This window comes from Diaphorina citri, unplaced genomic scaffold (assembly GCF_000475195.1).
Source record: "Diaphorina citri unplaced genomic scaffold, Diaci psyllid genome assembly version 1.1 scaffold2140, whole genome shotgun sequence".
NCBI classification, from domain to species: Eukaryota; Metazoa; Arthropoda; class Insecta; order Hemiptera; family Psyllidae; genus Diaphorina; species Diaphorina citri.
Window position 1 is genome coordinate 16,721 of NW_007379565.1, and position 12,245 is coordinate 28,965.

Below are 12,245 nucleotides of genomic sequence, written 5' to 3' on the forward strand. Positions count from 1 at the left end.
AGCCAGTGAGCTTCCAGAACAAATACCAATTCCGCTAAAACCGCTACGAAGGAAAACTCTCAAGGCAGCAAAAGAAAGGAGGAGCTCCTCGAGAACCCTGGAGAAGTGGAGAACCCTGCCACATAAAAGAGAGCCATAAGAAAATCAAGCGTGCTGGCAGGCACGCGGACGTCAAGAGTTCGAAGCGACACCCAGCCAAGATAAAAAACACTCGCAAACCAAAATCTAAACTTTCATTCCTCACCTACCCAGTATAAAGTGAACTTTAAACTCGCAAACAGTACTTTGCGCTGAAGTTAATCACGATCAAAGAGTTCTGGTAGCGATATAACCTGCGTGAATTAAGAATGGCCGCTAATTATTGCCTGAAAGCCTGTAGTCTTGCGTTTCAAGCAAGGAGCTCTACCTCCATGGTTTCAAGCAAATTTGCTGGTGGTCTCTTGTAAAAGCGATTCTCTACTAATCGACTGCAAAGAGGTGTACCTATCTGTTAGTGCCAGTAGGTAGCCTATTGATGAGTCAAACTTTATGCTCATACATGGCGAGTTCTAAGAAAAACATAGTAGGTATCTGTCTACGATTTATAAACATATACTTGGTTCAATTTTGTAAAAGTCGTGACCATGAAACCGATTAGTGGTTGGAAAATTTGAAACTTGAAGAGATGAACTGAAGCAGAAAGAACGCATGTAGCAAAAATAACGCATAGATAACCAGTAGGTAACGTAGCATACGTTCGTATGTTTTCTAGATTAGCATGGATTGTGTCGGCCATTGTTTTAGTTCTTTACGAGTAGGTAATCTATTATCTATTGACTAGTAAAACGAGCCGTGACTTTAAAATTGGTCCTTGAGAAAAGGAGGAATCCCTTAATGCCCTAAACCAAACAATGGGGGATACGCAATAGTTTGGTTCCCGAACGAGAGGACCATTTCATTTCCCTATTCCTGAGAACATTACCTCCAGTAATTAATTCTAATTTGTTCTTTCTCTGTTATTATACCTCCTTAGAATCCTTCTTTATACTGTAGATAACTAGATTATCTAACTTGCCACCCCATAAACCCACATTTTCTAACTTCTAACACATCCCCTCTTCTTCTTCTTCTTCTGTTTCAGGAACTCTTCTCCCAGCTACAATCCAGTCATGAGTCCGCCCTCCCACCTGACGCTTTGCGGCGGGCGCTCTAAGAACTGAGTCTCAACATGTGTGCCGTATTTGTTATCAAAGAATCTAAAGTAGGACCTTATAGCACCAGAAATTGGGTAGGTCACCATTCTGGGGTTGATTTGTAAGCTGTAGTTGTAATTGATCACAATGTTTCTTTCCCATTCCACAGATGGTGCACTACGTGTCCGCCTCAGCCCTGACCGCTCAAGCCCGTCAAAGTACTACCCCATCCCACCCCGACCTGTTCGGCCAACTGTTGAAGAAAGCCGGTGGCATGGGTGACATTCGCGACTGCCCAAGCGCCTGTGGCGCCAAAATTCAAATCCGAAGGACACTCATGAATCGGCCGGAAATTGTCAGCGTCGGTGTCGTGTGGGATTCGGACCGGCCGTCTCTAGAACACATCATGGCCGTTCTAGGAACGCTTCGGACGTCCCTACGCCTGTCGGACGTTTTCCACGGTTGTGATAACGCCGCTGCCTCGACGCCTTTACATCAGCTAGTGGGGGTGGTCACCTATTATGGCAAACACTACTCGACGTTCTTCTTCCATACCAAACTTAAAGTTTGGATTTACTTCGATGATGCCACCGTGAGAGAAGTTGGGCCGCGCTGGGAACAGGTACGTTCAGCATTTTATTTTTTCAATTCCGAGTAGTTGGTCTTCGATTTTTTTTTCTTTCTTTCTTGGTAATCTTCTTAAGTCTATATTTTGTTAGTACTCTTTATTCTGCTGCACCAAAAGCATCATTGTTGCCTCTTCCCTTAAGTCTTTACAAACTTGAACTTACAAGGCCCTTCCCTTCTTTCTCAGGTTGTGGAGAAGTGCAGGCGAGGCCGCTACCAGCCGCTCCTCCTCCTATTCGCCGTCCCAGAAGGCACGCCCATCGACACATCGGCCGCTCCCAAGGCCGTTACCATGGCAACTAAGGCCCCCTTAGTCCCCGCCCCTTGCAAGTCCCCCCTGCAGTTGACGAAGCAGACTTCCGCCCCTGTTCTGGGCGGAAGGAGGTCATTGACCCCGAGTCCGGAGAAATCGACCAGTCTAGGCCATGTCAACCAGAGACGCGCTGTTACGCCCAGCCCTGAGACCAACCAGGAGTATATTCGAGCGGTAAGTGACGGTTTTTGATAAATTTAAGAACTAGGAATTTATGAACTGGGGTCGACTGGATCAGGTACAAATGTAGTAGACGGAATGGTTGTTAACAAAATAGAGGAACCAGTGACTGCCCTTCCATTACCTCCCTACCCCAGCCCACATGGGTCTGTAGTTCACTCCAGACAAGCCAGTGAAGATTTCCCTCCTCCACCATCCCTTGATATTGAGGTCAAAACCAACGAAACATCTTTCCTTGAGCAACTGCAGATGCGAAAACAACAGATGTTGAACAACCCTGAGCATCACAAGAAGCCCTACATGACGCAACCAGAGACTGACTTTGTAAATCAACAGAGACAACTATTCTCTGAGGCAGAAATCATGATGCGTAAACAACAAAATCAACAGCAAATTTACCAGCAACAGAATCAAATTCTCACCGAAGCTGAACATCTGAGGAAACAACAAGGTGGTTGTGATGTGCCACCTGATATGACGAGACGAAATTCTGCTGGTCATATGAACTGGAGTTTGATGCCCCTTATATTAGGTATTAACTAATAGAATAATAATCAATCTATCAGAAGGTATATACCTACGCACTGGTAGGTAAATTTTATGAAATAATTAACGTAAAATGGTAGATTTAGGATTTCGAATAAATTAGCGTAGAGCTACCAGAAGTACCAGACCAATGCCTTCCATGGAAGCTCTTATGGTCTTAATAGGAGCTTTACTATCTACACTTTTCGCTGTAGAAGTGGAGATGGTTTACAATCTTTAGATGGTTAGAATGATAATAAAGCAATTTTCGATCAATAAATAAATAAACTGAAGTTAATCAATAATCACGATCAAAGAGTTCTGGTAGCGATATAACATCACATAACCTGCGTGAATTAAGAATGGCCGCTAATTATTGCCTGTAGTCTTGCGTTTCAAGCAAATTTGCTGGTGGTCTCTTGTAAAAGCGATTCTCTACTAATCGACTGCAAAGAGGTGTACCTATCTGTTAGTGCCAGTAGGTAGCCTCTATTGATGAGTCAAACTTTATGCTGATACATGGCGAGTTCTAAGAAAAACATAGTAGGTATCTGTCTACGATTTATAAACATACTTGGTTCAATTTTGTCAAAGTCGTGACCATGAAAGCAATTAGTGGTTGGAAAATTTGAACTTTGAAGACATGAAATGAAGCATGTAGCAAAAAAAAAAAAAAAAAAAAAAAAAAAACGTCCATCTTCCCCAACGGCGGTCCAGCCTCCCCAAACCCCGCCCAGTCCTCTTCTTCCAACAGCTCTCCCAATCTGGACTTTGGGCTGGCCAATAGGAAACTGGGTCATCCCGAGCGTCTGCAGATCCAGAGGAGAGATTCGGGCAACTGGAGTGGAGACAGGAACAGCGCCAGTAGCTCTTCGTCCACGTCGCTGGAGAACCCGTACCAGTATATTGTCGGCAAAATGCAACTCAGGTAAGCCTGCAACTTATCGCTGGAGAACCCGTACCAGTATATTGTCGGCAAAATGCAACTCAGGTAACACTGCAACTTGAAGTGAAACCCAGCTAAGACTGGAACTCAAAGTGTAACTCAGCTAAGATGCAGGTTTATCGTACAATTTGCACATTCATTATTATTATTTTTTGTTTTGTTTGTCGTCTTCCAAGGCTTTTAAATTCATCTAAAATTGATCTTTCCTATGAATATTGTCTTTGTCTATTGAAAAATCACCTCATGTTACCGTACCTAACCATCATAATAGTATGCTTTCTAGATTAGCATGAATTGGTTCGGCCATTGTTTTTTACGAGTAGGTATCAATTATCTAATGACTATAATAGACAAAACAAATCGTGACTTTGAGATCGGTCTTTGAAAAAAAAGGATCCCTTAAAGTTGGGTAGAAGAGCTATGGTTGATTGTAGAGCTCACTGAGTATAAATCCTGCCAGAAAGCTTCAAAATGTTCTCGGAACGACTTAATTTCTCTTATCCTGTCCTCTTCTCTTCGTTTTTGGAACAATAAGACCTTAGCAGTTACGTTTCCTCTATCAAACCCCTTTTTACTTTCATTTTTTTTTTTTTTTTTTTTATTATTTTTTTGTTTTGTTTGTCGTCTTCCAAGGCTTTTAAATTCATCTAAAATTGATCTTTCCTATGAATGTTGTCTTTGTATATTGAAAAATCACCTCATTTTACCGTACCTAACCATCATAATACTTCAGTTATTGTGACGTCAAAGTTTTGCGACATGTGGAGTGTAAAGTTCTTGAATTTTAGTCAAGATCTTGAATTTTACTTTCTACGGACTCTAAGTTTCTAGAACATGGTTGATGCATTGTGATTTTATGACAACGTATGCCTTTACAATTTTGTTTTGTTTGTCGTCTTCCAAGACTTTTAAAATTCATCTAAAATTGATCTTTCCTATGAATATTGTCTTTGTCTATTGAAAAATCACCTCATGTTACCGTACCTAACCATCATAATACTTCAGTTATTGTGACGTCAAAGTTTTGCGACATGTGGAGTGCAAAGTTCTTGAATTTTAGCCAAGATCTTGAATTTTACTTTCTACGGACTCTAAGTTTCTAGAACATGGTTGATGCATTGTGATTTTATGACAACGTATGCCTTTACACTTTCTACGGACTCTAAGTTGGTTGATGCATTGTGATTTTATGACAACGTATGCCTTTACAACAAGTACTAACATTTTCTTCTTTCGTTCTCCAGGGGCCACAGTGGCGGAGTTCCACGCAGCCCCACGAGTATCAAACCCGGCGAACTATCGAGCTCCAGCACTGGTAGTAACCATTGCCTTTACAACAAGTACTAACATTTTCTTCTTTCGTCCTCCAGGGGCCACAGTGGCGGAGTTCCACGCAGCCCCACGAGTATCAAACCCGGCGAACTATCGAGCTCCAGCACTGGTAGTAACCATGGGGATGCTGGCTATGATTCCTACTCTCTCTCCTCCACTGATAGTCTACCGCTGCAACATATCCTCAAACACAACTTACAGGTGAGATTTAGTAACATTTTAAAATTTTACAAAAGCTTTTCCAAGAGATCTTCATGAGCTTAATCAATTATCAGCAAAACTTGTGAATCAAATCCGTATAAAATAAGCTCATTAAATCAAAGAGACTCTCAACTTTTGAGTTTTGATCTATTGGAACTCTCAAAGCTATTGGATCTTATTGGCTGTTCTACTACCTAACCTCTTCTGGGCTTTCAACATAGCAACGAGTGTCCATGATGTAAGTTTAATTGATCTTTGGCCTGGATAAAAATACCGGCATTTCTGATTCCGGAACTTTTCTCAACCTTCTAACTCTTCAATTTTCTTCACAGTTGGCTCAAATCCCTGAAGGACACCAAACTCCCACCAACCTCAACTCAGTACAGTACTCGCCTCAACTGCTAAACCAATCAGGTTAGTCATATTGTCTTTTGTCCAATAGGTGATGAAGCTCTTAATTTTTCTTACCATTGAAAAGTGAAAATCATATTATTTATAATTTTATAGTATGTACCTACTTATATAAGTCCAGTTTTAGGTGGCCATCCGCATATAATATTTCTGATATAATATACGAGACAATAATGTCTAAATAACAATAATGCCTATTTCTTACATACTCATACTTATTACTTACTTCATACTGTCCTGCACTAAAAACCTTAGTTATACCTACTTTTACTGTGTCGTTAAACGCTTACACATACTTTGTTAATTTAATTTATTGACGAAATGTCAGATGTAGGTAGGTATTAAATAAAATATTACTTGTTCAGAAGTCACGTCAATGAAAAATTGCTACAAAAAGGAGCTGTCACAAATGAGCAGTGACCAGTGTTATTATAGGATTAGGTTAAACACAAAAAGGAGCTTTCTTTTTCATTGTAGTGGCTTCTGAATGATTACCAATAAAACTATTAAAAAGGACGGGCTAAAAACGTCTTGATCTAATCTTTCTTTCTTCCTTCTTCTCTTCTCCACAGCAGTAGATGACTGTGAACGCCTCTGTGCTGAGGCGGATCAGCTGTTAGGCCGCTCCGAAGAGGCGCAAGATCTCATCACGGCCCTGTCTTACTGTAACGCAGCCGCTGGAAAGGCCAGAGCCGCCATGGATGCGCGCTATAGCAATCCGCAGACCGCCAGTTTTGCTCGGATGAAGCACAATACGTGCATCATGAGGGCGAGAAGTCTGCATCGGAAGCTGGAGGAACCCCTGCAAGGAAACAGACGTAAGTGAATTAGTTAATTATCGTTTTGTGAAATTTGAGATATTTGTTTAGATTAGTATGCCTAATAGAAAAAGCTTCAAACGAGATTTCTTACTGTTAAACAGTAACTGTACTTAAAAATATCAAATCAAAAATATTAAAAATAATTCTCATTATTATGTTTTTGTTTCTGTCTTACAGATGCAGAAGGTAGACACAGCAGAGAAGGAAGCGGCTGTAGTGAAGGGCGCCGCTCAAGTGGATCTCATTCGCGACAAAATTCAAAAGACAAAACGCAAGTCTCCCACTCCCGCCAAAACAGCAAGGAGCTTCTAGTAAATACGCCCACCAAACTGACCCAGAGTACCAACCATCTCGTCCAGCCTAGCCAGGAGGAGAAACCCACCGAAAAACAAACGCACAAGAACATTGAAATCTACGCCACACTGCCCAAAAATAAGAAGGGAGGCATTCTGTCATCTTCTAAGAACAAACCTGCCAAGAATGTTATTGAAGATGAAGAATATTTGAACTATGAGCGACCAGGACGTACCTTGGCTCTCAACCGCAACAAGGCGAAGAAAGAGCTCGAGAAACGCGCCAAGAGCGAAGAAAAATCCAACAAAAAAGACAGCAGCTTCCTGGGTAGTTTGACGAAAGAGAAGGAAAGTAAGAAAGCAGCGGCTGAGAAGGAGAAGGCAGAGAAAGCTGCAGAGAAAGAGAAGAAGGCTGAGGAGAAGCAGGGGAAGAAACAACACAAGATAAGAAGGAAGCTGCTCATGGGAGGACTGATCCGGAGGAAAAACCGGTCCATGCCTGATCTCAGAGATGACGAACTTGAAGTGAAACCCGTCAAGGAAACTAAACTCATTTCCAAAGACGATACGTTACTTGCCAAGCAAACAGAAAAGAATCTCAGTGGTTACTTATCCGAAGGTCATTTGGAATATTCGAGTAACCCCAACCTAGAACGAAGCAAACTGATGAGGAAAAGTTTCTACGGTAGCAAAATGATTGCTGCTAAAGTACCACCTCCTCCACCACTGAGAACCACTTCACAACTCAGCAAGGAAGGTGGCAATGGCCATTATGAACCACAAAGTCTTCCATACGGCAAAAATGATAGTGTTACCTATGCTAATGGAGGAATGTTGCTGCCTGGTTATCAACAGTCCCATACTGTCAATACATTGGTAACTGAAGCACAGATACATCATGAGAATTCCAAGAACTCTTCTCCTGCCAAGTCTTGTGACGTAGATGTAGTAGACGGAATGGTTGTTAACAAAATAGAGGAACCAGTGACTGCCCTTCCATTACCTCCCTACCCCAGCCCACATGGGTCTGTAGTTCACTCCAGACAAGCCAGTGAAGATTTCCCTCCTCCACCATCCCTTGATATTGAGGTCAAAACCAACGAAACATCTTTCCTTGAGCAACTGCAGATGCGAAAACAACAGATGTTGAACAACCCTGAGCATCACAAGAAGCCCTACATGACGCAACCAGAGACTGACTTTGTAAATCAACAGAGACAATTATTCTCTGAGGCAGAAATCATGATGCGTAAACAACAAAATCAACAGCAAATTTACCAGCAACAAAATCAAATTCTTACCGAAGCTGAACATCTGAGGAAACAACAAGGTGGTTGTGATGTGCCACCTGATATGACGAGACGAAATTCTGCTGGTCATATGAACTACATGCAACATCAGAGTAATTACCCTCAACAGAACAATGCAAACTACCCGGTACATGCACAAATAAACAACTACCCTAGTCCTCAGTACACTCAGCAAACAAACTTCCAGAATCAAAACCATGCTCCAAACTACCCGAACTACCAGCAAGGAGGTAACGCCAACCAAATCCCTCCACTGAGCATTGAACCGGAAATCATTCGTAAACAACAACTCCTCACAGAAACTATAGAAAAAGATGTAGAGGAAGCTGTTGAAGTCACACGTGCCATTGGAGGTGAAACATGGCTGCGAGAACTTCAAGCCAAGCAAGCCTTGTTGAAAAACAAACGCAACTCATCATCTTCTGTTGATTCTATGGAGAACAATAGCGTGAAAGATCTCAAGAGTAAATTTGAGCAGAGTTTAATGTTATCCAAAGACACCACGGATAGTGTCCGTGCATCCCCATCTCAAGTATCTGACCAAGGCGGTGATGTTGTTGATGGTCCTATCAGGAGGCGAAACTCCATAGAGAAAGAACTAAAACCCATCATTGATAGCAACAAAGTAAAAACTGGGAAGAAGAAGAATGTGACATTCTGTGAACAAGTTGTCCTTGTAGCGACAGCCGAAGAGAATGAAGATGATAGCTACATTCCCAATCCTATCCTAGAGAGAGTCCTACGATCAGTACTCAACAAAGATCAAACGGACAGTGTCTTGCCCTTCCGGGAAGTGACCCGGGAAACTGTGGTGCCATTGAAGAGAACAGACTCGATGAAATCCTACACATCAGGACTACCACTAACAGCAACACAAGAGATCAACATTGATGAGACTCAGAAGCCAAAGTCAGATACAAACCATGGCGATATGAAATCTGCTCAACATCCTCCACAAGATACCAGACTGAATCTAAATGGACATGCAGAGAGTGTAAGAACTTCACAAGAGAGCATGAGGCTAACTCAGCAATCCCCTGTATTCAGTAGACCACTGACCATACCACATCAGCAGCAGATCTCAACCAGTCTATCTTCTTCTCCTTCCAATGCATCTCCAAACTCCTCTCTACTTCGCCAGTCTAACTAACTCAGCAATCCCCTGTATTCAGTAGACCACTTACCATACCACATCAGCAGCAGATCTCAACCAGTCTATCTTCTTCTCCTTCCAATGCATCTCCAAACTCCTCTCTACTTCGCCAGTCTAATCCAAGCGGTAGAGTTGAACAGAACCCCTCCAATGCTTATTACAAGAGTTCTAATCCAACTCAACCTCCTCAACCTTCTGGTAACTCGAACCCTAACCAGAGCCCCAACTATCACAATAGATCGTACAGCCCACAAAACGGAGGCTTCCCAACGACTTCTTCCTCTTCCTCCATCGCTCAAATGTCTCCCAGCTTACAGCAAAGATCTCTGTCAACCTCCAATCACCTGCCCTATGCGCAACACTTGCAGAATTCTACAACACGCACACCACAATTTCAGACAAAGGCCATTCAGCAGCAGACAATGTCATCGGGAGAAAATGCTAGGTACTCCCCCCATCCTACGAGCTCCAACCAGCATGCTCTCAACACTTGCAGAATTCTACAACACGCACACCACAATTCCAGACAAAGGCCATTCAGCAGCAGACAATGTCATCGGGAGAAAATGCTAGGTACTCCCCCCATCCTACGAGCTCCAACCAGCATGCTCCTTCCCCTAATAATATTCTGACTCATTCAAACTCTAGTTCAAGTCTCAACTCTAACCAGTCCAACTCTAGTTCCAATTATCCTCCTAGTCATCAATCCCACTACCCTGCCTCTCAACCTTTAGGGGTCAGCCTACCGAAGTATGGTTTTACAATCTTTCGTTCGTAGCCTCATTGAGTCGTGCGGGAAAACTGAGTGACCTTACTGCAAAGGTGTCGTGAAATTCGAGGATCTCCCTTTTCCCATACCTTGAATTCTTTCTTCCCCCTTTTTTTACTACATCTTTGTCGTGAAATTCGAGGATCTCCCTTTTCCCATACCTTGAATTCTTTCCCCCCCTTTTTTTTACTAAATCTTTTTCTGTTTCTTCCTTTGCAGAAAACCGCCCTCATGCAAACGAACGAGTACCAGAATCTGACGCTCATTCAGGCGTCCAACCTTTAGGGGTCAATGGTTACCATCCATCTCAGAATCAAAATAACTATCATTTCCAACCTTCTCAAAATGGTCCGTCTACTATGTCTAATCAATCTCATGCAAGTCAGCAAGGAACTACTGCATCGGAAGCTGGAGGAACCCCTGCAAGGAAACAGACGTAAGTGAATTAGTTAATTATCGTTTTGTGAAATTTGAGATATTTGTTTAGATTAGTATGCCTAATAGAAAAAGCTTCAAACGAGATTTCTTACTGTTAAACAGTAACTGTACTTAAAAATATCAAATCAAAAATATTAAAAATAATTCTCATTATTATGTTTTTGTTTCTGTCTTACAGATGCAGAAGGTAGACACAGCAGAGAAGGCAGCGGCTGTAGTGAAGGTCGCCGCTCAAGTGGATCTCATTCGCGACAAAATTCAAAAGACAAAACGCAAGTCTCCCACTCCCGACAAAACAGCAAGGAGCTTCTAGTAAATACGCCCACCAAACTGACCCAGAGTACCAACCATCTCGTCCAGCCTAGCCAGGAGGAGAAACCCACCGAAAAACAAACGCACAAGAACATTGAAATCTACGCCACACTGCCCAAAAATAAGAAGGGAGGCATTCTGTCATCTTCTAAGAACAAACCTGCCAAGAATGTTATTGAAGATGAAGAATATTTGAACTATGAGCGACCAGGACGTACCTTGGCTCTCAACCGCAACAAGGCGAAGAAAGAGCTCGAGAAACGCGCCAAGAGCGAAGAAAAATCCAACAAAAAAGACAGCAGCTTCCTGGGTAGTTTGACGAAAGAGAAGGAAAGTAAGAAAGCAGCGGCTGAGAAGGAGAAGGCAGAGAAAGCTGCAGAGAAAGAGAAGAAGGCTGAGGAGAAGCAGGGGAAGAAACAACACAAGATAAGAAGGAAGCTGCTCATGGGAGGACTGATCCGGAGGAAAAACCGGTCCATGCCTGATCTCAGAGATGACGAACTTGAAGTGAAACCCGTCAAGGAAACTAAACTCATTTCCAAAGACGATACGTTACTTGCCAAGCAAACAGAAAAGAATCTCAGTGGTTACTTATCCGAAGGTCATTTGGAATATTCGAGTAACCCCAACCTAGAACGAAGCAAACTGATGAGGAAAAGTTTCTACGGTAGCAAAATGATTGCTGCTAAAGTACCACCTCCTCCACCACTGAGAACCACTTCACAACTCAGCAAGGAAGGTGGCAATGGCCATTATGAACCACAAAGTCTTCCATACGGCAAAAATGATAGTGTTACCTATGCTAATGGAGGAATGTTGCTGCCTGGTTATCAACAGTCCCATACTGTCAATACATTGGTAACTGAAGCACAGATACATCATGAGAATTCCAAGAACTCTTCTCCTGCCAAGTCTTGTGACGTAGATGTAGTAGACGGAATGGTTGTTAACAAAATAGAGGAACCAGTGACTGCCCTTCCATTACCTCCCTACCCCAGCCCACATGGGTCTGTAGTTCACTCCAGACAAGCCAGTGAAGATTTCCCTCCTCCACCATCCCTTGATATTGAGGTCAAAACCAACGAAACATCTTTCCTTGAGCAACTGCAGATGCGAAAACTCATCTCGTCTTTTGTCCAATAGGTGATGAAGCTCTTAATTTTTCTTACCATTGAAAAGTGAAAATCATATTATTTATAGTACCTAGTTATATAAGTCCAGTTTTAGGCGGCCATCCGCATATAATATTTCTGATATACGAGACAATAATACCTAATAAAATAACTGCCTATTTCTTACATACTCATACTTATTACTTACTTCATACCGTCCTGCACTAAAAACCTTAGTTATACCTACTTACTGTGTCGTTAAACGCTTACACATACTTTGTTAATTTAATTTATTGATGAAATGTCAGATGTAGGTAGGTATTAATTAAT

At 42.2% G+C, this 12,245-nt stretch overlaps 2 protein-coding genes across 2 annotated transcripts; both read left to right on the forward strand.

Moving 5' to 3' along the window:
• Positions 1 to 1,339: 1,339 nt before the first annotated feature.
• Positions 1,340 to 10,338, forward strand: LOC103518279. Its single transcript, XM_026830137.1, has 11 exons — positions 1,340 to 1,794; positions 1,987 to 2,273; positions 3,291 to 3,295; positions 3,535 to 3,745; positions 5,134 to 5,296; positions 5,629 to 5,710; positions 6,280 to 6,525; positions 6,706 to 9,217; positions 9,343 to 9,757; positions 9,886 to 10,020; positions 10,273 to 10,338. Exons 1-11 carry the CDS (start codon positions 1,342 to 1,344, stop codon positions 10,336 to 10,338), a joined length of 4,575 nt encoding a protein of 1,524 aa, XP_026685938.1. The 5' UTR covers positions 1,340 to 1,341.
• Positions 10,335 to 11,946, forward strand: LOC103518280 (mediator of RNA polymerase II transcription subunit 1.1-like). The gene is made up of 2 exons (XM_008483339.2): positions 10,335 to 10,489; positions 10,670 to 11,946. The coding sequence occupies exons 1-2, from the start codon at positions 10,345 to 10,347 to the stop codon at positions 11,944 to 11,946; spliced, it is 1,422 nt and encodes a 473-aa protein (XP_008481561.2). The 5' UTR covers positions 10,335 to 10,344.
• The last annotated feature ends 299 nt before the right edge of the window (positions 11,947 to 12,245 follow it).

What these genes read in the sequence shown, in the direction of transcription:
- LOC103518279 (XM_026830137.1), top strand. Translation starts at nt 1,342, where the DNA reads ATGGTGCACTACGTGTCCGCCTCAGCCCTGACCGCTCAAGCCCGTCAA. An exon ending in TCAACTGCTAAACCAATCAG is followed by an intron (nt 5,711 to 6,279) that starts GTTAGTCATATT and finishes TCTTCTCCACAG; the next exon opens with CAGTAGATGACTGTGAACGC. An exon ending in CATCAGCAGCAGATCTCAAC is followed by an intron (nt 9,218 to 9,342) that starts CAGTCTATCTTC and finishes GCAGATCTCAAC; the next exon opens with CAGTCTATCTTCTTCTCCTT.
- LOC103518280 (XM_008483339.2), top strand. Translation starts at nt 10,345, where the DNA reads ATGGTTACCATCCATCTCAGAATCAAAATAACTATCATTTCCAACCTT. An exon ending in ACCCCTGCAAGGAAACAGAC is followed by an intron (nt 10,490 to 10,669) that starts GTAAGTGAATTA and finishes TCTGTCTTACAG; the next exon opens with ATGCAGAAGGTAGACACAGC.